The sequence below is a fragment of the Urocampus carinirostris genome, chromosome 16 (assembly GCF_059441175.1).
Source record: "Urocampus carinirostris isolate Australia breed hairy pipefish chromosome 16, RoL_Ucar_1.0, whole genome shotgun sequence".
NCBI classification, from domain to species: domain Eukaryota; kingdom Metazoa; phylum Chordata; class Actinopteri; order Syngnathiformes; family Syngnathidae; genus Urocampus; species Urocampus carinirostris.
In genome coordinates, this window is record NC_142364.1 from 7702900 (window position 1) to 7730110 (window position 27211).

The 27211-nt window shown below is 41.7% G+C and overlaps 2 protein-coding genes across 2 annotated transcripts in view; one reads left to right on the forward strand and one right to left on the reverse strand.

The window, feature by feature from the left end:
- Nucleotides 1-14725, forward strand: part of unc5cb (unc-5 netrin receptor Cb) — a 297939-nt gene extending 283214 nt beyond the window's left edge. The window contains exons 14-18 of the mRNA XM_088319989.1: nucleotides 5587-5820; nucleotides 8598-8747; nucleotides 8821-8985; nucleotides 11840-12018; nucleotides 14454-14725. Coding sequence (XP_088176115.1) covers nucleotides 5587-5820; nucleotides 8598-8747; nucleotides 8821-8985; nucleotides 11840-12018; nucleotides 14454-14613 — 888 coding nt within the window. The 3' untranslated portion in view covers nucleotides 14614-14725. The remainder of the gene's footprint in view (nucleotides 1-5586; nucleotides 5821-8597; nucleotides 8748-8820; nucleotides 8986-11839; nucleotides 12019-14453) is intronic.
- Nucleotides 14726-16108: 1383 nt separating this feature from the next.
- Nucleotides 16109-27211, reverse strand: part of bmpr1bb (bone morphogenetic protein receptor type 1Bb) — a 115414-nt gene continuing 104311 nt past the window's right edge. The window contains exons 10-13 of the mRNA XM_088355342.1: nucleotides 26047-26344; nucleotides 20174-20349; nucleotides 19982-20112; nucleotides 16109-18256 (exon numbers count right to left, since the gene is read on the reverse strand). Of these exons, the coding sequence (XP_088211468.1) occupies nucleotides 18131-18256; nucleotides 19982-20112; nucleotides 20174-20349; nucleotides 26047-26344 (731 nt within the window). The 3' untranslated portion in view covers nucleotides 16109-18130. The remainder of the gene's footprint in view (nucleotides 18257-19981; nucleotides 20113-20173; nucleotides 20350-26046; nucleotides 26345-27211) is intronic.

Here is a 27211-nt window from a genome sequence, read left to right on the forward strand (position 1 = left end):
CAATATCAATTGAGTTTAATAAGCTAAATCTAACAACCTGAGACAACTGGTCATGTAGACATAGTCAATTTCATTTCTGACACCCTTAATCATAAGGAGTCTAAAGGACCACAGACTATCGCAAACTACCGACTATTATTACTCCCTAGACATAGTAGGTTGTTCACAACAAAAATCAATTGTAAAACTCTAAAGAATAAATCATAATTTCTAGTCAGACAACTGGTCAGGTAGACATATGCTACTGTAGTATTTTCACACAACAAAAGAAAACGGTTAAGAGGTTAAAGTGCAGTTAAGACTGCAGTGTAAAACAAATACAACTCTCACAACCTGAGACAACTGGTCAAGTAGAAATACCTAACTGTACAGTAAGACAATATAAAGTGACTATCCCATCTCTCTCTGTCTTGCTCTCGCTTCTGTCTCTTTATGTCTCTGTCTTTCTGCCGCTGTCTGTCTGTCTCCGTCTGTTTGTCTGTCTCTGTCTCTGTCTCTCTCTCTCTCTCTGTCTCTCACTCTCTAGCTCTGTCTGTCTGTGTCTGTCTGTTTGTCTGCCTCTGCCTGTCTGTCTCTCTCTGTTTCTCACTCTGTCTCTCTCTCTCTCTTACTATCTCTCTCTCGGTCTGTCTGTGTGTCTGTCCGTCTGTTTGTCTCCCTCTTTCTCTGTCTCTCACTCACTCTCTCTCACTCACTATCTCTGTCTCTGTCTGTCTTTGTCTGTCTGTCTGTCTCTCTCTCACTCTGTCTCTCTATCTCACTATCTCTCTTTCGGTCTGTCTGTGTGTCTGTCCGTCTGTCTATCTGTCTCTGTCTGTTTGTCTGTCTGTCTCTAACTGTCTGTCTCTCTCTCTATGTATCGACAGTCAGATTTTTGGGAGTAATTTTGTAGTGTTTTTGTAATATTTCTGCCGTCTTATTTTTTGTGTAGGTTTGTCGTATTTCCATAGTATTTATGTAGTATTTCTAAAGTATGTTTGTAGTATTGCTGTCGTAATATTTATATAATACTATTTTTTGGGTATTTCTCTCAAGCTATATCTGTAGTAGTAATTTTTTAATCTAATATTAATATGGTATTTTGGTATGTATGTGGAAGTATATTTTTTGAGGTATTTCTGTTCTATTTTGTAGTATTTCTGTCGTAATGTTTCGGTAGAAGTTTTTGCATAATAGTATTACTGTAGTTATATTTTTGCAGCATCCATAATAATATCTCATCTCATCTCATTAGCCATACCGCTTATCCTCATTAGGGTCGCGGGGGGGCTGGAGCCCATCCCAGCCATCTCCGGGCAGTGGGCAGGGGACACCCTGAACTGGTTGCCAGCCAATCGCAGGGCACACAGGGACAGACAACTCATTCGCTCATTCACACCTATGGACAATTTGGACCGGCCAATTCACCTGAAATGCATGTTTTTGGAACGTGGGAGGAAACCGGAGTGCCCGGAGGAAACCCACGCAAGCACGGGGAGAACATACAAACTCCGCACAGGAAGTCTGGAGCTGGATTTGAACCCACGACAGGTTCCCATGACATGAACTGTGCCGCACAAGCACTAACCACTGCGCCGCCGTGCTGCCCCCATAATAATATGTTTGCAGTAATTTTGTAGTATACCTGTGGTTGCATTTTTGTAGTATTTCTTTCGTAATATTTCTGAAGTAGTATTTATTTTACTTTTTCTGTTGAAATGTTTCTGTCGTACTATTTTTGTATCGCGGCGCAGTGGTTAGCGCATGTGTGGCACAGTTCATGTCTTGGGAACCTCCTGCGTGGGTTCAAATCCAGCTCCAGACTTCCTGTGCGGAGTTTGTATGTTCTCCCCGTGCTTGCGTGGGTTTCCTCCGGGCACTCCGGTTTCCTCCCACATTCCAAAAACATGCATTTCATGTGAATTGGCCGGTCCAAATTGTCCCTAGGTGTGAATGAACGAGTGAGTTGTCTGTCCCCGTGTGCCCTGCGATTGGCTGGCAACCAGTTCAGGGTGTCCCCTGCCCACTGCCCGATGATTGCTGGGATGGGCTCCAGCACCCCCGCCACCCTACTGAGGATAAGCGGTGTAGCTAATGAGATGAGATGAGTATTATATATATTTTGTAGTATTTCTTTAACAGTATTTCCATCATAGTGTTTTTGTAGTATTTCTGTCTTTTTCTTTTATGATACTACTGCAGCTGACACGCGGACTTTTCGACAATCTTTTCATTTCTGCGATATTTCCGAGCAGCGTCGGACTGTAGCATCTGCATTTCCGACAGATTTGATCAATGCTTATGACTTCCTTAAGAACACTGCCTACCTCCGAGTCATTCATCTATGTCCCCCCCCCCATAAAGTCGGCCATATTGGCTAATGTGCCAAGACGAGCGCAGCGCACCGGACGCGGTTTCATGGCGAGCTGACGGAAGCTGAGGCACTTCATCATAAACCTTTTTGTGACTAGCTGCTTTTAAAATGGATGGAGATGAAATCAATCTTATAGTAAGGAAATTTGACTCAAAGATCTTTGGGTCCCCAAAATGTAGTGTTATCGAGGTTGAAATTGTAAATTGGTGACAAATATATCATATAAATCTATATATTCATTCAGTTTTAATCATCACGTTTACCGTATTTTTCGCACTATAGGGCGCACCTAAAAGTCTTTATTTTTTTCAAAAGCTGACCATGCGCCTTATAATACAGTGCGCCTTATATATGGATCAATATTAAGTCGCAAAGTCTTGCAACTAAGGCAAGCAGCCGGCGACTAGATTTTCCCCCGAAGGCGAAGTTGTCCGCGGTGTATGCTGGGATTTATTTACCGGCGTTTCATTGGCTAACCAATGTGTCAATCATCATTTGAATCAGTCACTATTGGCTAAAGTTATTCGGAGGTAAAGGGGGCGGATCCTTTTTATCATTTACAGGCTCGCATAGGCTAAAGGGGCGAAACAAAGCCTGCAATTGGCCAAAAAAGATGAATGTGAATCACACGTTGGGTTGCACTACGGCATAGAGAAAACATGTTTTACTATTCTGTATTAGTAAATATTTTACTCTCCTGGATTTAATACACTTACGGATATAAGAGGACCATGGTTGCACATTATTATTGAACGCAACGACTTCGGTGAGCTACTCCGGCTATATATTTTCCCAGTATCTTGTTTCAGAGTGATCTAGATGTTTCTGTAATGCTAGTCTTTTTTAAATTAAACTCAATTCCAAGTGTTTATTGTCATATGCACAGTAAAGTTGCGAGGGAAAAAGAAAATAGAAACTAAGGAATGGTTAGCATTTCTTGAATCCCAAGACTTTAACCTTCCGAATGGTGGAACGATGCATTTGAGTGACATCGTACGGACACCGCATCCGCACCTGTCTACGACACGTATTTGCTTCTTTGCAAGCTTTGGGAATGTTAAGGGGGTAATAAGTTGGACTGAACTATCTGACTGTTTTGTCCACGTTCCCATTGTAGCGCCTTATAATCTGGTGCGCCTTATGTATGGCAAATATAGGACCAAAAACTATTTTTTGGGGGTGAGCCCTATAACCCGGTGCGCCTTATAGTGTGGAAAATACGGTAATTGGTAATACAAAGCACTTCAGATTTTTCAGTTCACAAAAACATTGTACATTCTACAAAATAATATTGCTGAAATATTAGTCTATATATTCATGCAGTTTTAATCACTTCAGATTTTTCAGTTCATATATTCTTCGTGGTTTGCTGTCCCGCCACAGTTTTAATGGCTTCTCAAGGTCCAATTGCAGCAACGGAATTTCCATAGCTACACTTACAAACATGGAACTATAAATATTTGAAAAAAAACGCAGTGTCTTGCGATGACGCAATAGATTTCAGCCCTAGTCGAGACTCACCAATTCTAAGCTTTGACCTCATGATGGTGCTGTTGAGGCATAAACCATTTATTTAACATGACTTAGTTACTTTTAAAGAGTTGTTAGTTATTGTTACTTACTATTTCTTCCAAAGAGTTAGTAACTGAATGACTTTATAGTAAAAGTCACGATTTACCGGGGGAAGTAATTAATTAATAATTAATTAATAATTAATTTCCATTACTTTAAAAATAAGTTGTACGTCAAATAATTTGAAATAAAAAATCTCAGACGATTAAAAAAACTGTTTTCACATTTAGAGATGGGAATTCGGACTGTTTTTGGCAAACTTTTGGCTCGGCTAACAAAAAAAAAAAAAATTCGGGTCACAATAGTCATAAAAGTGTTTTTTGTTGCTTTAATCCCTAAATGACCAATTATTACTATCCTTATGGACAGAATGGCTTAAAAAAGGGGAAAAAATAAAATAAAAGGGAAAATACAATAACAAAAGAGAAATAAAAGAAGAAAAAAAGCTGAAAAACACAGGAAGTACAATCAAAATATTTATAAATGTACAAAAATATATCAAATACAAAACAATTTGAACCTTTTTATGCCCAACAAATGTAAAGTCAACATCACAGATTCCCCCCAAAATGCATATCGACCAATCACAAGAGAAAAATTGTGTCTCGGAGAGAACAAGCTGTCGATTAAGTTTATCATAAATCTAGTGGCTAGAGAAGGAAAGAGTGGGGTAAAAATGTTGAAAACACTTAAATCACAGGACTCTGCAACTATCTCGTGTAGGGGTTAGCTGCTGAGGCTAACAGTAACAATACAAACCATAGCCTATAGCCAATTGACCAACATGAGTGATTGGAGAAGGAAACAGTGGGATAAAAAGTGGAAGGTACCTTAACTGTCAAAACCCGGCCCTCGTCCGCCTTTTCTTTCGGTACATTGGTTAATACTATATTAGGAATTGTAGTCGCTATTTCCAAAAAGACGTAACGTAAACAACTCTGGGGAGAGCCTAAAACCGCGTCAGGGATTATTCCCACCACTGCTCCTGACCCGTTTCCCCCCTTCCTGGCCAACATGAGTGATTGGAGAAGGAAACAGTGGGATAAAAAGTGGAAGGTACCTTAACTGTCAAAACCCGGCCCTCGTCCGCCTTTTCTTTCGGTACATTGGTTAATACTATATTAGGAATTGTAGTCGCTATTTCCAAAAAGACGTAACGTAAACAACTCTGGGGAGAGCCTAAAACCGCGTCAGGGATTATTCCCACCACTGCTCCTGACCCGTTTCCCCCCTTCCTGGCCAACATGAGTGATTGGAGAAGGAAACAGTGGGATAAAAAGTGGAAGGTACTTTCACTGTCAAAACTCGGCCCTCGTTCGCCTTTTCTTTCGGCACATTGGTTAATACGATATTAGGAATTGTAGTCGCTATTTCAGAAAAGACGTGACGTAAACAACTCGGAGGAGAGCCTAAAACCGCGTCAGGGATTATTCCCACCACTGCTCCTGACCCGTTTCCCCCCTTCCTGGCCAACATGAGTGATTGGAGAAGGAAACAGTGGGATAAAAAGTTCGCCTTTTCTTTCGGCACATTGGTAAATACTATATTAGGAATTGTAGTCGCTATTTCCAAAAAGACGTGACCTAAACAACTCGGAGGAGAGCCTAAAACCCCGTCAGGGTTAATTCCCACCTGACCCGTGTCCCCCCTCTTCCTGGCAGGACGTTGTGGTGGTGGGCGAAGAGAACTTCACCACGCCGTGCTACGTGCAGATGGACGAGGAGGCCTGCCACATCCTTACCGAGACTCTGGGCACGTACTGCCTGGTGGGCCAGTCTCTCAGCGCCGCCACCACCAAGCGCCTCAAACTGGCCGTCTTCGGACCCCTGACCTGCCCCACGGCCGAGTACCACATTCGGGTCTACTGTCTGGACGACACGCAGGATGCACTGAAGGTATCCGTCCGTCCGTCCGTCCGTCCGTCCGTCTGTCTGTCTCGCTAGCTGTCTGACAGTGACCTGCAGTAAGGTTCTTGTCTGGTGAGGAAGAGTCAGATCTCCAAATAATTCGGGATAAATAACTTATTCTATAATTCCCCAGCCTATTCCATAGTTTTTACCAATAATTGTCAACATTTACCTCATCTTGAATTTTAAAAATCATCATTTTTCATATACCGTAAATTCCGGACTATAGAGCCGCACCCACCACATTTTAAGAGGATAACCGCTTTTGTACTTACACAAGGCGCACCTGTAAATAAGCTGCATGCGCCCACATTTAATAATAATAATAATAATAATTTCCTTTGTATTGTCATTCTTTGTAACAATGTACACAGAACGAAATGTCGATACACCTGACCCGTTGTAGCGAGCCGATGCAGCCGCAGCCAACAGAGGGCGCCGCCATTTTTACCAATGTTATAAGTCTTAGGTATGACTCGGCCGAGGCGCGAACCAGCGACCTCCCAGTCTAAACATGTAACACAATCACAAATTTAACCCAAACCCGACTTTGAGTCCCGCGATTGTAACTGAATATAAAGTACACAGTCTAAAAACCACAGCCGGCAAAATGAACGGAAAATGATACCAGTACTTAAGGTTTGATGCAGACCTGCAGAGTCCGGGTCCCGTTGAAAATAATCCAAGCAAAAAAAAATATATTTCCAAAAGTAATGGTGGGAAAAATATATGTCCACTATTGTCCACTGCGTCCACAAACTCGTCTCACCTTTGCTCCACTTCCTGTCAGCCCTTGTTGTTTTCGCCCCTTCTATTTGATTCGTCCGTGGAAAACATATTCGAATAAGTCTCTAAAATTAATACATTACCAAAATATACAGTTGCAAATACATATTATACATGGTGACACATATTTACAAAGAAAGACGGTACACCGAGAGAGTTTTCAAAGCTTTAATAATAATATTATAACGTTCATCCCAAACCTTGCCTGCGAAGGGTAGCAAAACGCTACTAGCAACACGCTCGGAATTTACGGAAATATCAGAAAGGAGCATAGCAATAAAGAACTGTTACCATTACATAGAAACTGTTTGGGGTTCTCTAATGAAAAACAGGTATTACAGTTACTAGTTACTTTGTTTAAAAAGTGTCTCAGTTACATCCCCTCCCCGAGTTATTGATAACAAACAGTAGCATGTCACTCTGAAAGTAAGTTACAAATTACTTTATCTACTCTCTTATAAGCCGACCCCCTACAACGTCTTAAAAATAGCCACAAAAAAAAAAAAAAAGAAAACCTGTAGAGCAACCAATGTGAGCAGTGAAGGCTTCATATTTCGTGGATTGGGCAATCTTTAGCTAAGACACTCCATATCCATTTTGTTTCTGGGCTTCTAACCATTCGAAAGTCTAATTGTCGATTTCTGGGTCCTGTCCAAGACATTTTTCATTTTTCTTCAAACATGTATTGCCAAAATAATCTTAGAAATAAAAAGACCAAACTTCAGCCCACTTTTACTATAAATGATGAGCTCACGTTTGCCCCATTGATAATGTTTTTGACGTCATACCATGCCACCTTCTTCATAAACTGCCTGCTATTCGCTACTGGTGACACAAAACAGTATTTTATTTTAGAATTATTCATTTGGCTTGCATGCAAGTATATATGGTAGGGGTAATATCTCCATGAGGAGAAATTCAACAATCTCATAATAAGTGCTTGAGACAGTGCCACGGGAACCTTATTGAGATGTATTCAGGGTTGGTTAGGGTTACTTTAACTGGATTACTTTTATGTTCGTTTTGCCGGAGATCAAAGCCAGGAGAGAAAGCTTACCGCGTGTTGTGAGTCATAATTGTATTCATATTTAGTTTCTTTTGTCTTTTATTAGCATATTTGGTATTGGAGTCATCCAAAAGTCATTGAAAGTAATCCAGTTAAAGTAACCCTACCCAACCCTGCACGTAGCATGCACCCAATAGCCTTTAAGCTTCATTTCCGCATCTGTAACTATTAGAGCTTAAATCGGGCCTAAAAAAATCTAGCCTGAACCCGACCGAGTAACGTGTTTTGCGGGACGGAGCCCGAAGAAAACTCGAAATGTCATATTTTATTCGTGAGGACTCGAGAGGAGGAAGTGATCACAAATTCAAACTAAGTGGCCTTGCTAGCATGGTGTCATGATGACTGATTTGGATCACCTGTGCCCAGGGTTGGGTAGGGTTACTTTAACTGGATTACTTTCAATTACTTTTGGATGACTCCAATACCAAATATGCCAATGAAAGACAAAAGAAACTAAATACGAATAAAATGACTAAATTTTGTGCAGGCTTGGGGAGTAACGGAACACAAAAACGGAACGGCAAAAATGATGTCGGCAAGCTGTTTGGATTTATTTTCATTTTGTTTCTGTCACATTTTATGTTAGTTTTGCCGGAGATCAAAGCCAGGAGAGAAAGCTTACCACGTGTTGTGAGTCATAATTGTATTCATATTTAGTTTCTATTGTCTTTTATTAGCATATTTGGAATTGGAGTAATCCAAAAGTAATTGAAAGTAATCAAGTTAAAGTAACCCCACCCAACCCTGGATGTATTACATATGTACATATAAACAGTCGAAACTTACATAAGCAAGTGCGGTTGAATAGTTAACTCCGGTGTCCCTCAGGGCTCATTTCGAAGCCCCTATTCGAACACTGATTCCAAAACGCAATTTCCTTTAAAAGTGAATGTTCTTGTCGGTGTGATTTTAGGAAGTCCTCCAAATGGAGAAGCAAATGGGCGGGAAATTGCTGGACGAACCAAAGACGCTCAACTTTAGCGACAGTACTCACAACTTGAGACTTTCCATCCACGATGTTCCTCACACGTTGTGGAAGAGCAAACTGCTGGCCAAGTATCAGGTGAGGAAGATAATGTTTGTCTGCACCTCAATTGTGGGCGGGGCTTGGCATTCAGTCTTTGTTTCTTCTCCAGGAGTTGAATTTCCAGCAAGTTTGGGACAGCACGCAGAGGAACCTCCACTGTTGCTTCACTCTGGAGCGTTTCTCCACCGCTACCGTGGACCTCACCTGCAAGATCTGCGTCCGGCAGGTGGAGGGCGAAGGACAGATTTTTCAGCTGGACACCACGCTCTTAGAGGTAGGCGCTCTCCGGTCTTCAATCATATAAATATGTACCGTAAATTCTGGACTATAGAGCGCACCTGATTATAAGCCGCACCCACCGCATTTTAAGAGGAAAACCGATTTTGTACTTACACAAACCGCACCTGTATATAAGCCGCATGCGCCCTACATTAAAAAAAATGTAACACAAAATCAACCCAGTACCACGATTGTAACAGAATATCCTTCATTAAAGCACACAGTCCAAAAATCACAACCGGCAAGATGAACGGAAAATGATACCGGTACTTAAGGTTTGATGCAGACCTGCAGAGTCCGGGTCCCGTTGAAAGTAATCAAAAGAAAAAAATGTATATTTTTAAAGGTAAGCGTGGGAAAAATATATATGCACTATTGTCCGCCGTGTCCACAAACACTCACCTTTACCCCACTTCTAGTCAGCCCGCGTTTGTTACGCCCCTTCTTTTTAATTCGCCCGTCCAAAACATATCAGAATAAGTGTCCAAAATATACAGTTGCAAATACATATTATACATGGGTTACACATATTTACAAAGAAAGACGGTACACCGAGAGAGTTTTCAAAGCTTTAATAATCATAATATGACTTTTATCCGGGCAGTTAATGGTAGCAACACGCTCGCAACACAGTAAACGGGTCTGCTAAAAAAAACATACCGTACTTGTAAAAATCCCGGTAAACCATCCTCATCTTCCTCCTTAGAACCGAAGCCATCAAAGTAGTCTTCCTCAGTGTGGGAAAGAAACAGTGTCATATAGACGTCGTCCCACCCACTCCTGATTCTGTGCCCTCCTCTCCGTCACGCAGCAGACCGGTTTTTCGGAACCCGTTGGTGATGGTGGATTTTTTGATGCTGCCCCACACTGTCAGGATCCACTGGCAGACTTGCTTCCAGTTTTAGTGAAAGATTTCTCGCCGCTAGTCAAGCCAAGAAGTTGCAGTCTTCCTCGGCGCATATATTCCAGCGGTCTAAATCTTACCTTTTGTACTCGAGCGCCGCCGGCGGCCGTTAAAAAAATATCATACATTGGCCGCATCACTGAATAAGCCGCAGGGTTGAACGTTTGGGGGAAACGTAGCGGCTTATAGTCCGGAATTTACGGTATTTCTATTATATAAAATGATATTACAGGAGCCAAATTGGATTTTAAGACGCCATGAAAATTCATGTGCCTGACCATTAGATGATGAGGCATTTGTGCTGATTACCTTTCTTTACTTTGACATTCGGAGCCCTTGGCAGAAATTGCCATGTATTCGTGTATCCTTGAAAATGCTTGAAATTCAATGTTGTGTTCTCAAGGGTTGAGAAATACTTTTTGGCAAAATCGTTGCCATGTTTATCAACAAGTCTGCTTAAAAATGACGCCAACACTGCTCTCTGGCTGTTTCGCTTTGCTATTGGATTATTTTTTTCGCTCGTGGCAAATGCCACTTGCTGTTAGTTCGTATGGCGTTGTCTTACAAAGCTTCATCGCCCCCTACAGGTCGCGTCCGGGAAAACTGGTGCGTGCATTATGTATCAAATATGGGCCATTTAAAAGTATTTCCCAGTTTTATATTGTCATGAGAAGAACTTCCTGCAACTGAAAATGTAAGCTAGCTATTAAAGTCAATTTTTACTTGTACACGTATATAGGAAGAGTCTTAAAAAGGATTCTAATTTGCTGTTTACGCATAATCTCAAAATCCTAAGATTTAAAAAAATTAATAAATAAATTGCGGATATTTGTGGCTCTGCTAAAAGCCTGATTTCCTTATTTTAATGGTACTGGAAGATTGGAAATTTGGCCATGAAAAAGAAGTAGGGAACCCTATTTTTCAGGACGTTTCTGGTACTGTGAACAAAAATAGTGTGATAAGATCAAACCTAATGCCTTTTTATAAGTCTTATATATCAGATCAAAGTACTGTTTAAAATAGACCTTGTTGGTGCCCTGAACGCACCACACATAGGCACTTTCCCATCTCCAATTGCACTCGCAGCAGTGGTAATAACCGTACTTCTGCTCCAGAAACTGAAAGCGAATTCTAGCTTGTACTTAGGATTTGGCTCTCCTACCACCGCGACCCAGGATCAATTACTGTTGCATACAATGCTTTGTGGTCAGCTTTATTTTTCGAGACGGCACAGCAGCTGAGTGGTCAGCACGTCTGCGGAACAGTTCTGAGGTTATGGGTTCAAATCCAGCTACTAGCTTTCCTGTGCGGAGTTTGCACGTTCTCCTCGGGGCACTCCGGTTTCAAAACATGCATGTTAGGTTAATTGACTGGTCCAAATTGTTCCTAAGTGTGAATTAGCAAGTGAACTGTTTGGCAACTAGGGTGTCCACTGCCTGAAGATAGGTGGGGTGGGCTCCAGCACCCCCGGGACCCTACTGAGGATAAGCGGTTCAGAAAATGGACGGATGGATGGATATAGATACAATTGAATTTAATTTGATTTAAATTTGCTGTCTTCTACACCCTCTGCATCCATCCACCACTTCACTATACCAGCTCAAGTCATGTCACATGAATACAAATGAAAATTTTACGATTTATTGAAATGTGTGCAAAAAATGTTTTTTAAATCATCATAAAAAAACTTTGAAAACATAGAAAAAAATATTTAAAAATGAATAAATTATCTTATTTTTCATTCAATTATTTCATTCTGAAAATAGTCCAAAAAATACAATTATCAGTGTAGAATAATTACAGTAATCGTTGCACAAATATTGCGATATACTACCGTAAAACCTCATACAACGGGCACCCAAACTTCTGAGTAATTTTTTTTTAAGTTAAAACAAAAAGTGTGCTTACACGAATCAATAAGCCAATTGATATTTTTTGCCGACAGGATTCGCAGAGTATCGACACGTCGCTTCTGGACCCGGCCAGTAACATCACCACCCTGGTGGGACCCAACGCTTTCCGCATTCCCGTTTCCATCCGACAGAAATTGTGCGGCAGCCTGGACGCGCCGCAGACACGCGGAAACGATTGGCGCATGCTAGCTCACAAGCTCAACCTCGACAGGTGTGTTGTTCGTGGGCGGGGCTTGTCATCAACAGGTCCCGATTGGGTGAATGGTGACGGATTGTATTTGAAGACGAAAAGTGTATGCTAATGTTGCTAATGCTAACAAGAAAAACACTTTTGATACACAGGAAAGTCACTTAATGAGTGGGGCAGGGGGCTGAGATTTGCCCATTATCACCAAGATGGGGTTGATTACCGTAAATCCTGATTATAAGCCGCATGTGCCCACATTGAAAAAACGCAATACAAACACGAAATTAACCCATACTCGATAGAGTCCAAAAACACAGCCGGCATAATGGACGGAAAATGACACCGGTACTTAAAATTTAATGCAAACCTGCAGAGTCCAGGTACCCGTTGAAAGTACCGTAAAATCCGGAGTATAGAATGCACCTGATTATAAGCCGCACGCACTACATTTTATGGGCATTATTGGTTTTGTCCGTACACAAGCCGCACTTGTATATAAGCCGCATGTGCCCACATTGAAAAAAACGCAATACAAACACGAAATTAACCCATACCCGATACAGTCCAAAAACACAGCCGGCATAATAGACGGAAAATTATACCGGTACTTAAAATCTAATGCAAACCTGCAGAGTCCAGGTGCCCGTTGAAAGTACCGTAAAATCCGGAGTATAGAATGCACCTGATTATAAGCCGCACGCACTACATTTTATGGGCATTATTGGTTTTGTCCGTACACAAGCCGCACTTGTATATAAGCCGCATGTGCCCACATTGAAAAAAACGCAATACAAACACGAAATTAACCCATACCCGATACAGTCCAAAAACACAGCCGGCATAATAGACGGAAAATTATACCGGTACTTAAAATCTAATGCAAACCTGCTGAGTCCAGGTGCCCGTTGAAAGTACCGTAAAATCCGGAGTATAGAATGCACCTGATTATAAGCCGCACGCACTACATTTTATGGGCATTATTGGTTTTGTCCGTACACAAGCCGCACTTGTATATAAGCCGCATGTGCCCACATTGAAAAAAACGCAATACAAACACGAAATTAACCCATACCCGATACAGTCCAAAAACACAGCTGGCATAATGGACGGAAAATGATACCGGTACTTAAAATTTAATGCAAACCTGCAGAGTCCAGGTGCCCGTTGAAAGTACCGTAAAATCCGGATCATAGAATGCACCTGATTATAAGCCGCACACACTACATTTTATGGGCATTATTGGTTTTGTCCTTACACAAGCTGCACTTGTATATAAGCCGCATGTGCCCACATTGAAAAAACGCAATACAAACACAAAATTAACCCATACCCGATACAGTCCAAAAACACAGCCGGCATAAGGGATGGAAAATGATACCGGTACTTAAAATTTAATGCAAACCTGCAGAGTCCAGGTGCCCGTTGAAAGTACCGTAAAATCCGGAATATAGAATGCACCTGATTATAAGCCGCACGCACTACATTTTATGGGCATTATTGGTTTTGTCCTTACACAAGCCGCACTTGTATATAAGCCGCACGCGCCCACGTTAAAACATGTAGCAAAGTTAAAGTCAAAGTTTACGTGCGGTAGCTCTGTTTCCTTCTATATCGGACTGCTAGATTGCGTTTGGCTAGAAAGTTGCGTCATGTGCCTATTTTTTTGCAAATGCATGATGAGGATATGTCTACGCTAATTTAATTTGTGCACAAGCTAAGAAGTTGCAGTCTAAATTTCACCTTTTGTACTCGAGCGCCGCTGGCGGCCGTTAGAAAAATTACATAGATTGGCCGCATCACTGAATAAGCCGCAGGGTTGAAAGTTTGGGGAAAAAATAGCGGCTTATAGTCTGGAATTTACGGTAAATAAATGGTAATATACAGAATTTAAGAAGGATAGTTATCTTAATGCTAATGCTAAATAAACGCTTTTGTTACTACCAAATATATAGGAGCAATTAAGTGTCTGTAATTTCAAAATATTCTACTTGCTGACGCTGTCTAAAATCTGCAAGTAGGTGAAATTTTTCGACCACTCAAATAATCGTTTCCTTTTTCATCTTTTTGCGGGTTTGGGTTGGCACCTGGACTGTATTTCAAATGGTCCTTTTCTTACTTTCAACATTTTCATCCTGGGGTAGAATAAAACTACAACCACGCACATAAAATCACTCTCCTCTAGCGTAATGCTGGCCAGAGCACAGAGGGTAGAAGGAAGGTAAAAGAAGATAAGCGCGGTGGAAAAACAAAATATATATAGGCTCTTTGAACTCAGTTAGGCATTGGTAACACATACTTAAGAGAAAATATTTATTTTTTCACTTTTTGAGGACACCTCAAGCGACTCACCCCACCTTTAAGTCAACACAGTTGTCAGTCATATTCTTTATCCTCTGAGAAGAGTTGAAGCTGTAAAAGCGAAATTTCATTTCATCTTATTTTGAAATCTCGACTTAAAGGTACCTGAACTACTTCGCCACCAAGTCCAGCCCGACGGGCGTGATCCTGGACCTGTGGGAGGCGCAACACTTCCCGGAGGGAAACCTCAGCCGATTGGCTCAGGTCCTAGAAGAGATGGGTCGCCATGACAACCTCCTCCCGAACGGCAACGAGCACTGACGGTTTCCACGGCAACCAGGACTCCTTTTTCGGTGATGACGTAGTATTTAATATGAGTAATGTTTCAATGTTTCGTTTTTTTTTTAAGTACCGTATTTTCCGCACTATAAGGCGCACCCCGAAAAAAATCGTTTTTGGTCCTATATTTGACATACATAAGACGCACCGGATTATAAGGCGCTACAATGGGAACGTCGACAAAACAGTCAGATGGTTCAGTCCAACTGATTACCCCCTTAACATTCCCAAAGCTTGCAAAGAAGCAAATACGTGTCGTAGACACGTGCGGATGCGGTGTCCGTACGATGTCACTCAAATGCATCGTTCCAAATATCCTTCGGAAGGTTAAAGTCTTGGGATTCAAGAAATGCCAACCATTCCTTAGTTTCTATTTTCGCTCGCAACTTTACTGTGCATATGACAATAAACACTTGGAATTGAGTTGAATTTAAAAATAGACACTCCATTCCATCCATTATCTGCACCGCTTATCACAGAAACATCGACTTCAGTCTGAAACAAGATACAGGGAAAATATATAGCCGAAGTAGCTCACCGAAGTCGTTGTGTTCAATAATAATGTGCAGCCATGGTCCTCTTATATCCGTTAGTGTAGTAAATCCAGGAGAACAAAATATTTACAAATACAGAATAGTAAAAAAATGCTTTCTGTATGCCGTCAACCATGTGCTAAACGCATTCATTTTTTCGGCCAATTACAGGCTTTGTTTTGCCGCTTCAGGCAATACCAGCCTGTAAATGATAAAAAGGATCCTCCCCTTGACCTCTGAATAACTTTAGCCAATAGTGATCGATTCAAATGATGATTGACACATTGGTTAGCCAATGAAACGCCGGTAAATAAATCCCAGCATACACCGCGGCTGCAAGTTAGTTGGAAGACTTTGCGATTTAATATTGATCCATATATAAGGCGCACTGTACTATAAGGCGCATGGTCATCTTTTGAAAAAAATTACCACTTTTAGGTGCGCCTTATAGTGCGGAAAATACGGTAGTTTTTTTATCCAACCATCCTGGTAAGAAAGAGTTATTGAGGGGAGGATTTCGCAATTATTTGTATGGAAAAAAAAAAGACCTGAAAAGGATTTGGATGTAATTGTCATAAATCTATTTTTCTAGGACCAAATGTAAACAGTACAGTTGCTTTCTGCCAAATAATTGACTCGGTGTGAGAATGGATTTTTTTGGTTTCCGCTGTCTATGCAAACTTTTGGGGGGGTGTTATAATCATGTATTCAAATGTGGAAAGGCCTTTTTTTAGGAGGGGGGGGCGGAATTGTTTTGTTGTCCGGCTTTGTGATGCTAATGTTACGTGCAAGTGAGGGAGCTCCGGTCTTATTCGGCAAATTGTATAAAGTGTAAAAAAATGTGATTTTTAAGACTAATAATAAATTATATTTATATGCAACACTGTTAAAAAGAAGAGTGTACTGTGTTTTTCTTTCTAAGTATAAAACCAAGCACAAAATAGTTCATTTTCTGGTTCGTTTATTCCATAAACGAGGTCAATTAGCATTGTCGTCTAGATCGGGATCACCAGGTAGCTCACTAAGAACACCTGAGTAGCCCACGGACTGGTTATGAAAAATGGGTCATTGTGATTTTTTAATACAACTGGCATAATGCTTTAGTGCAGGGATGTCGAACTCAATTTACCTCGGGGGCCACAGGAGAGAACAAATATTCTCTCGGGGGCCGGACTAGCAGATTAAAGAGAAAGAAAGAGAATAAGAAATTAGACAAAGCGGAGGAGAGGAGAAAGGGAGAAAGAGAAAAAAGAGAGAGAGACAACGTGAAACGTGAGAAACAAGAGATAAAGACAAATAATGAGAGAGGGGGAAAGAAAGAGAGAAATACAGATATCCAAAGAGAAATAAAATGAGCGAAGGAAAGAAAAAAAGAAGGAGAGAAAGAGAGAATGGGAGAAGACGAGAATGGGAAAGCAAGAGAGAGAGAAAGAGACAACAGAGAGAAAAGGGAAAATGGAAGAGAGAGCAAAACAAGGTAAAAAGACAAAGAGAGAGAAAAAGAGAAAGATAAACAAAGAAAGCGAAGAAGAGAGACACAGAAAGTGAAAGAGAGAGACAGCGAGAGAGAGAAAAGGGGAGGGGAAAAAAGGAGATAGATATATATATATATGTAGAGAGAGAGAGAGAGAAATACAAGTCCACAGTCTTTGTTCAAGGCACCTGGCTTTAGCAACATCAAGTGGACATATTTCAACCTGCAACTCGTTTTTCTCTTGCGCTTCTCTGAGCGTTGTCTCGCGGGCCGGATCCAATCCCTTAGCGGGCCTGATCTGGCCCTCGGGCCACATGTTTGACACCCCTGCTTTATTGGTTTACTGAGCCCTCTTCGACCTAACAATAATAAAACAGTAATAACATTATTTTTCAAAAATGTTGGTGAACCCCAAACTAAAAAAAAAACAGTGGCAGTACAAAAAACTGCACATCTAAATACATACTATAAATTCTGGACTACAGAGAACACCTGATTTAAAACCACATGCGCAAATTTAAGGAGGACACTCTGTTTTTTAAAGAGCCAAATCGGATTTTTTACTTTGACATTCGGAGCCCTTGGCAGAAATTGCGATGATTTGTTTTAAATACCGGGCATGAAAACGGGTCAGGGTTTGAAATGGTGGAGGTATTACTTATTTTTTCGTAAATAACGTGCACTCGTGTATAAACCACACCCCTAAAGTTTTTATAAGAAATCTGTGTCAAATTTGTGTTTCCCTTTGTAGGTGACAAGTTCTTGTGTAAGCCTAGATTAAAATCATTTATTGACATTGTAAGCTATGAACACAATACCGACATAAAATTGACATGTCCGATTGATCATCAAATACACAAAAAAGTTGTGTCTTGCATTTTAAAAAATAGTATCCTAATAAAATAAAAATGAATGCCTTTTAGCGTGTCATCTATATCACTGGTGATTAAGTTTTGGCCCGTCCACTCCCGCGACCCAGGTTTAATTCCCATTGCGATATTTTTCGACTGGTCAACCATTGCTTGAATACAGTTATATACTACCGAAAAACCTTGTGTATAACGTGCACCGAAATCTTTGAGTTATTGATTAGGTGAAGAAAATAATCTATACAAATAAATAAGGTACTCTCGCCTGGATAAACTCGACTGATATGAGTTGAAATGCACCATCTCAAAGGCCTGATCCTACCCCACTCCCCTCCCTGAACATTTTCTCCTGGGATCTACGCAATTCACATAGGCCACCTTTCGGGTATTCAAGAGTGAACTTTGCCAAAAAGGCGGATTTTCATGCCTGAAAAACAGTCAGACTCTCCTGGTCCGCACCAGTTCTAAGCCATCTGCATAGGCGACACAGGGCCCAGTTCGAAGTCGCATTGTTTAAAATGTATCGATAAAAATAGGGGGTCCGTAGTCCGGAATTTATGGTAAGGACGGGGTTGGCCGTCAGCTTTCGCAGAAAGCATTTCGGGAGCAACGCAAAACAAAAATTACGGTTTGATGTCTTGAGATTCCAACAGCCTGGCCAGCGTCATCTTCACCCGCAAGGCGGTCAGACGAGCACCCGGCTTGTGCGACCAACACTCCGACATCACTCTGGACATCTGCTGTAAAAACTGCGGAAAGTGAAAAGGAAATTCACAATACAGAAGACCACCGATGTTCCCTGTCATTTTCCACGGGTCTGAGCGTTCACACAAAGTCGGTGAGCAACGCTTGAAACAACGGTGAGCAACGGCAATCCCAAGTGTGGCAACCAAGTCATGAACAAGATATCCATTTCTTTTTATTTCCTGATATATTTTGTCGCATAATATTAACATTTTTGGGGGCTTATTGAGTCGGTTGCAAGATACAGAACTGTACTTAATCACATTTTTTGGTGGAAGTAGAATGTTGGCAACACGATTCACTTGATATCATTGGAAATTATTTGAATGCAACACAAACTTTTTATTCTTTTTTCTGTGTTTTTTTTCAACTTTTTTGTTACTTTTTTCCTACACTTCTTTATTTTCTTTTTTTTCTCAGCTTTTTTTCTCAGCTTTTCGCTACTTTTTCATTTTGGTATTTTTTTTTCTTTTTGGTTCTATTCCCCCCTTCCTTTAAGTCATGTTGTGCATCATTTTACATCATATTTGGTCATGTTGGGATTAAAGAAGCAAAAACAACCTGAAGAGCCATTTAGGACCTGAAAGAGCCGGTTCCTTTAAGTGAGCCGAAGAAGCCGGTTCCCGACAAACTCTACTAACTTTACTCAACTTTGTTCTACTTCGACTCGACCGAATGCTGAAAGAAATAACTTGCACCGATGCTGAAAGAAATAACAACATGATAACCATGGAAACGATGCTCTTGATTATTTATTTTGCTCTAACTTCCTTTTTTCTTTCTCTCTCTTTCTCCCTCTTCCCCTTTTTCTCCCACTCTTCCTTCCTTTTCTCTTTCTCTCTTCCTACCCTTTGCCCTTGCTTTTCTCTTTTCTCTCCTTCCGTCTTTCTATTTCTCTTTGGATTTCTTTCTTCTGCTCCCTTTCTTTCCCCCTCTCTCACAACTTCTCTTTTTATCGCTTTTGTTTCTCACGCTCTCTCCCCCCTTTTTCTCCCACTCTGTGTCTCTTTCTCTCTCTGTGTCTTTTTAACTTCTTTTGCTCTAACTTCCTTTTTTCCTTTTCTCTCTTGCTCTCTTCCTACCCTTCGCCCTTTCTTTTCTCTTTTCTCTCCTTCTGTCTTTCTATTTCTCTTTGGATTTCTTTCTTCCGCTCCCTTTCTTTCCCCCTTTCTCACAACTTCTCTTTTCATCTCTTTTGTTTCTCACGCTCTCTCCCTCTCTCTCTTCCTTTGTCCCACCCTCTCTCCTTTGCCCTCCCTCTTTCTCATATTTCTTTATCTCTCTTTTTCTTCTCTTTAATCTACTCGTCCGGCCCCCGACAGCATGTTCGTCTATCGTGTGGCCCCCCGAGTTAAAATGAGTTTGACGCCTCTGCTTTACATAGTGAAATCCCTACTTAAGGTTGTCCCCCCATGTTTACCTGTCAACTTGCTGCTACGCTGTGCTCTTGGCACTGGTTTTCGTTTGCATTAAACAATACAGCGATATCTAGTCAAATATTACACACTGGGGCTTTAATAATAATAATAAATATTAGTTTTCGATATTAGTAGAGTTAAAATGAGTTTGACACCCCTGGGTTAAGGTATCCAACCAGTACCAGGAGGTTTGAATGATTTAGCTTATGACTATGGGTTTCTATCCTTGGCTATAAGACAATTTCACCTCAGAGCAACAAAATGTCCTATCTATAGGTTTTTGTCCCGGTTTACGGGAGTTATGAGGAATACCTCATCTGTGGCCCAACGATTGGCCAGGGCCGGTCTTTGCTGCTTGAGGCAGACCACCTTCTTCATGTCTTCATAGGACGGGTCGGATGCTACCAGGTCGTAGTACGGGAGCTGGTAATCCTCAACGATTCCTTTTTGCAAACAGGTAACAATGTTTAGCACACACACGATTGAGGACGTAGCGAGCCTTACCTCCAGAGACGCAACGGCGAGCCATCTCCCACATGATGAGGCCGAAGCTGTACATGTCGGCCATGATGAAGGACTGGAAGTGGGTCCGGTTCAGGGTCTCGTCCAGGACCTCGGGGGGCATGTAGCGCTTGGTGCCCACCCGTAGATTTGGAGGCACGTCCACTTCGTTGGTGTCGCTGGAGAGGGGAAAAGGGAAGTTCGGTTTTATGTTCTTTACACCCCAAAACTTTGTTCATGTGATAATGCCCAAAACAAAAGGGCATTATACAATTTTAACATATATGTCAATATACTATGGTTTCATTAATCTGTTAGCCGAGCTAGCATAAGAGCTAATACATCGAAGTCATTGAGAGTGAAGGTGAACACTATTTGTAGCTAAGGTGAAGGCTAAGCGGCTAGCGGCGTTATAAGCCCTCGATACCGTCCGTAATCATGGTAAATGTGAACTCTCTACCAAATAAGACCGACAAACTGGCTGTGCTGGTGAAAAACATCAAAGCGTACAGGGAGTGCACTTTGCTGAGTTTTACAGAAACGTGGCTCACGTTTTGCATCCCGGACGCTAACGTGGAGCTACCCGGCTTCAGCGCTGTTAGGACAGGAGGTGGACTCGCTATCTACGTGAACATGAGGTGGTGTAACCCTGGGCACATAGATTTCCATCTGCTGCAGGGACATCAAACTAGAGTGTGACGTCATCCACTCCGCTGTTGCTAAACTACAACACAGCACCCCGAGGCCATCCTTTTAATCTGTTAACAGACAACAAAAGGATACTGCTGGAAGTGTGAATTTCCCTACGGGGATGAATAAAATATCTATATATATATTTCAGTTCATATATTCATACTTTTTAATAGTTTTCAGTTGTTTTTCATAGTTTTCGATAGATTTTTTTCAAATGTTCCATACTGTACTTTTTCATACAATTCTTTTTCATAGTTTTTAGTACTTATTTCATATTTTGTTAAACTTTTTTTCTATATCCGTCCGTACGTTTTCATAGTTTTCAGGACATTTCTGTACTTTCAAACCTTCTCATAGCTTTGAGTATTTTTTTCAAACTCGTCTGTACCTTTTTCCTACCTTGTGTAATTTTTAGAACATTTTAGTAAATTTTGTACTTCTTGGTGCTTTTTCATATACTTAAATACATCTCTGCACCTTTTCCATCCTTTTCTGTACGATTTAATACTGTTCTGTCGTTTCAAGTCCTTTTTTGTTTACTTTTCTGTATGTTTTAATACGGTTTGGTAAATTTCATTAATTTTCAACACTTTTATTTACCTTTTCATAGTGTTTGGTATTTTTTAGCACTTGTTCAGTTCAGTAATTTTCAATTTTTTTTTTTACTTTTATTGAAAAGTAGAAAACAGACTGAAGTGGGATCTTGGACGCGTTCTAAGGGATGGGCAGGGTACCCGTATGATGCGGCAGGGGTAAACCAGCGAAAGCTGTCGGGCCCTGCTGTTGAACAGGAGAGTGTGTTGTGTCACCCTGACCCGAGTGACATGGCCGATTTTTTGTGTCCAGTTCTATCTGGAGGTACGAAAGCATGACCGACTTGGGTCCTGAGGTGCTTAACTTGCTTGGGTGTTTGGGCATTTGGGTTGGCCATGTTCCCCCCAAAAATGTGTGTGTTTTTTGCTCCTTTTTCCCTTTTTTTTATTGTTGTAAGTGTTTGTCCTATTGTTGGTCACCCCTCTCAAGGGATATGACCAGGGTAGATAGATTTAATACTGCTCTCTGATTTCAAGTCCTTTTTTTTTACTTTTCTGTACGTTTTATAAGGTTTGGTAAATTCCATTAAGGGGCAGCACGGAGGCGCAGTGGTTAGCGCTTGTGCGGCACAGTTCATGTCATGGGAACCTGTCGTGAGTTCAAATCCAGCTCCAGAATTCCTGTGCGGAGTTTGTATGTTCTCCCCATGCTTGCGTAGGTTTCCTCCGGGCACTCCGGTTTCCTCCCACATTCCAAAAACATGCATTTCAGGTGAATTGGCCGGTCCAAATTGTCCCTAGGTGTGATTGAGCGAATGAGTTGTCTGTCCCTGTGTGCCCTGCGATTGGCAACCAGTTCAGGGTGTCCCCTGCCCACTGCCCGGAGATGGCTGGGATGGGCTCCAGCCCCCCCTGCGTTCCTAATGAGGACAAGCGGTACGGCTAATGAGATGAGATGAGAAATTCCATTACCTTTTCAACACTTTTTATTGCCTTTTCATATTGTTTGGTATTTTTTAATACTTGTTCAGTTAAGTATTTTACATTATTTTACTTCTTTATTAAAAAGTAGAAAACAGACTGAAATGTATACTTTTTGGGACTTTTTTTCCCCATCCTTTCCCAAATATTTTTTTTTTTATACTTTTTAGTACTTTCTTTCTATACTTTTCCATACTTTTCAGTACCATATATGTCACACTGTAAGGCTCACAGGATTTCCTTCAATTTAACAGTTTGTGTGCTAGATGGTCTCAAAATGAAACAGTCTGGAACAATGTTCCCTCTAATTTTCCCCGGGTCTGAGCGTTCACACAAAGTCAGTGAGCAACGGCTAACCCAAGTGAGGCATCTAAATCATTATCAAACATGTCCAAAACTTCAAGTTACATTTTGCGGATATGCAAAAAAAATTTGTTTTTACAACAATTCTTTCCCAAGATTTATTTTTTCCTGGTATCTTTTGACGCATAATACTATCATCAAAGCGGCGCTGCCACAAGCGGCTGCCTTTTCCAGCAGCTGCCCTATTGTTTTATTGTCTGCTCCTATCTTCGGTGTTTTTTCTTCCCGTTTTGACAACTACACTATGGATTACTTCTATCCTATGGACATGGGTTTTAGCGCACAAAAAATGCGTGTATTCAAGGAATTTCAACTCCTTGCCCTGAAGAATTCTCGTGCCGGCGTGATGAAGGGGCCTATCGAGGAAGAGCTGGAGCTAGCGAAGCGGCTAGCGGCGTTATAAGTCTTCGGTACCATCCGTAATCATGGTAAATGCGAACTCACGACCAAATAAGATCATCGAGTGCTGGTGGAAAACATCGAAGCGCACAGGGAGCGCAGTTGCTGTGTTTTGCGGAAACGTGGCTCACGTTTAGCATTCCGGACGCTAACGTGTAGCCACCCGGAGCTACCCGGAGCAATCCGGCTTCAACGCCGCTAAACAGAGACACGAAAGCCGGGGGGAATCGGAGAGGAGGCGGACTTGCTAACACGAGGTGGTGTATCCCTGGATTTTCACAAAGAAAAGTTTTCCATCTGCCGCAGGGATGTCGAATTTTTGGACTGGCGTGACGTCATCCACTTCGCTATTTACTCACATCAAGACGGCCTATTTAGAATACAGTGACAGTTGACAGTTTTCACCCATCTTTTAGTGCCCTAGGGCATCATGTTCATCTGTTAATAAACAACGGGGTAGACTGCTGGAAGTGTGAATTTCCGTACGGGGATGAATAAAGTATCTATCTATCTATCCAACATTTTTGGGGGCTTATTTTGTCGGTTGCAAGATACAGAACTGTATTTAATCACATTTCTATAGTGGAAGAACAATGTTGGCAACAAGATTAAATTGGTATAATTAGAAATTATTTGAGTGCAACACAAACTTTTCTTTTTTTTTTTTTTTTAAATTCCTTTAAAAAAAATCTCATTGTGTTTATTTTTTCCGAGCTGTCACTTTTTTTCTTTTTGTTCTCTATTTACTTTTTTTCTTTTGTTTCTTTCTTTTCTTATTTTCTGGCTTTTTTTTCAGAATTTTTCCCTTCTTTTTTCTCACCTTTTGTTTCCTTTTTTTCTCAGCTTTTAAATACTTTTTGGAATTTTTTCCTTTTTTGTTCTATTCCCCCCGCCCCCCTTCCTTTAAGTCATTTTATGCATAATTTTACATAATATTTGGTCGTGTTGGGATTAAAGAAGCAAAAACGACCTGAAGAGCCGTTTGGGACCCGAAAGAGCCGGTTCTCTTTAGTGAGCCGAGCCGAAGAAGCCGGTTCTCGAAAAACTCTACTGACTTTACTTTTCAACTTCGTTCGACATTGACTTCAAAATACCGCATTTAGAAAACAGCGTCAGGGGAACCCGTGTATTTTTACCTTCATGCACTGTAACTTTGACATAAGTCGCTCCTTAATTAGTAATTTTGAGCCCTGATTTTTGTGCACTGGCTGGATTTTCTTGTGCGCTGAGAATGTGCAGGCAGTGCGCGATTGCGCACACTCGGAGCTTAAAGGGAACATTGGTCTGGAATCAGACCCTGGATCAGTACATTACCCTTTGTAGTATCCGACTGTCAGATGCATGCTTTTAAGGAAATCATTACGCATTTGAGAAGAAAAGCTAAAGAGGTAGTTAGGTATGGCATTAGAAACAGTAATATAGACGTCTATACCCGCCCTGACATGATTTATAGTCTTCTCAGGAAACACTTCAGCTGTACCAAGTACTCTGCCGTCCCTTTAGCTGACTTTTATTCAACCTTGCCCAAAGACCAGGAAGACCCCTATGACTACTGGCTGAGACTAAACAGAGCAGCTGACCTTGCCTCTGACTGCTTGAGTGAGCAGGGCAAAATATTTGACAACCCTGAAATTGAGGTTACTCGCATGTTCATTAGGAACTGCCCTTGCAAAGAACTGGCACTCACTTACAGATCTAAAAACATCGATAAGTGGTCATCATGTGAAGTACTAGAGGTGCTGAACGAATACCACGCTGAGAAGAGCTACAAAGCAGCTTCCCTACAACAACCTGCGAATAGAGCGGAAATTGCCGTACACAAAGCTGAGGTGAACCATGGTCCAACCCTCATGGACGAGCCGCCTCAGACTTCGAGCCCACAGTATGCAGAGATCAGAATGGAGATTTTCATTTTCAGCTGAAATAGCCAGGGTCCAGGAATAAAGCAGGGCGGAGCAGCCCCCCCCCCACCCCCAAGCTCCTGGGTTTTAGGCAATTTACTTGTCCAAAACCATGCTTATATTTATCATTTAAGTAACATTTTTAGAAGATTAAAATAATTTGCCCACATAACTGATTTTTTTGTAAATACTGCAAGATAAGTTCAAATGCAGTTCAGTCCCTGCAGCTTGAGCAACAATGCGGCCAATTTTTCTAACGGCCGCCAGGGTGCGCCAGAGCAATAAAGGAAAGAGTGAGACAGTCGGATTTTGAATTTGTTTGCTACGCAAGAGAAAAAGTGAAAAAGTCGGAATGCCTTTGGGGTTCAAAAACAGCGGAAATCCGCGGATCCGCGGAAAATTCTGATCCCTGAGTATGTCTCTCTAACGGAGGTCGGTGGTTCGCGCCCCGGCCGAGTCATTCCTAAGACTTAAAAAGTGGTCGGCGGCGCCCTCTGTTGGCTGCGGCTGCATCGGCTCGCTACAACGGGTCAGGTGCAATCGACATTTCGTTCTGTGTACATTGTTACACAGAATGACAATACAAGGAAATTATTATTATTATTATTTAGGGCTATATAAATAAAGATGACTTGACTTGACTACCCCACAGTCGGTTAAAATGAAATGAAATGATCTGCATTTCTATAGCGCTTTTCAAGTCAATGACTTCCCAAAGCGCTTTACAGTGTGCTTCACATTTCCCAATAGCGGCCTTGCAGCCATGTAAGGCGCTAACCTGCTTATTGGGGGTATTAGGGGTTCAGTGTCTTACCCAAGGACACTTCCACATGTAACACGGAGGAGCCGGGATTCGAACAGGGATCCCTTGATCCCAAGACGAGCGCTCTACCTCCTGAGCTACTGCTGCCCTAATAGATTGTGATGCCTATTTCTGTCGTTGGCCGTGGGTTTGCTAGAAAGACCACCAACTCTCCTCGCCCAAAAGGGAAGTGCATCCACGAACCTGTTGAACTTAACAGCCAAGCCGAGATCTGCGACGCAGCAGGTCCCGTTTCTCTTGACCAGGACATTCTTGCTCTTGAGATCTCGGTGGGCGATGGCCGGCTTTCCCTGCGTGCCGTAGATTTCGGTATGCAGGTGGCACAAGCCCGAAGCGGACGAGTGCGCCAACTTGATCAGGGCGCCGGCGTCCAGCGTGTTGCATTTGAGGTAGTCGTAAAGCGAGCCGTTCTCGTGGTAGTCGGTGATCAGGTAGAGCTGCGTCCACGAGCCCGTTCCCTTGATGTCGGCCGCGATGAAGCCTGGAGGTTTTTGAGGAAAAGAAGAACTTTTAGGGTTTAAAAATGAAATCATTATGGTTTTAATCGGGTAGCACGGCGGCGCGGTGGTTAGCGCTTGTGCGGCACAGTTCATGTCATGGGAACCTGTCGTGGGTTCAAATCCAGCTCCAGACATCCTGTGCGGAGTTTGTATGTTCTCCCCGTGCTTGCGTGGGTTTCCTCCGGGCACTCCGGTTTCCTCCCACGTTCCAAAAACATGCATTTCAGGTGAATTGGCCTGTCCAAATTGTCCCTAGGTGTGAATGAGCGAATGAGTTGTCTGTCCCTGTGTGCCCTGCGATTGGCTGGCAACCATTTCAGGGTGTCCCCTGCCCACTGCCCGGAGATGGCTGGGATGGGCTCCAGCACCCCCGCGACCCTAATGAGGATAAGCGGTACGGATGATGAGATGAGATGAGATGGTTTTAATCAGGTTCTAATAATCAAATGTTAATTTTATGAGTTGTGTTTTTATCTATTTAATCATTAGCACTTAAAGCCGCTTATGTTATATTTTTATTTTTAAATAACATGAAATGTATTACAAATACATGTTCATTTCTCTCTATTTTTTGTTTTTTTTCATTTTCATGCCACTATATTTTTGGGTTCTGTGTAACAAATTACAACATCTTGTTTGTATTTTAAAATTTAGAGCTAAAAGAAAGTGCCAATTAATGTATCTGCCTATTCTACACTGATAATTGTATTTTTTGGACTATTTTCAGAATGAAATAATTGAATGAAAAATAAGACAATTTATTGCCATTATTTCATCTCATCAGCTGCACCGCTTATCCTCAGTAGGGTCGCGGGGGTGCTGGAGCCCATCCCAGCAATCATCGGGCA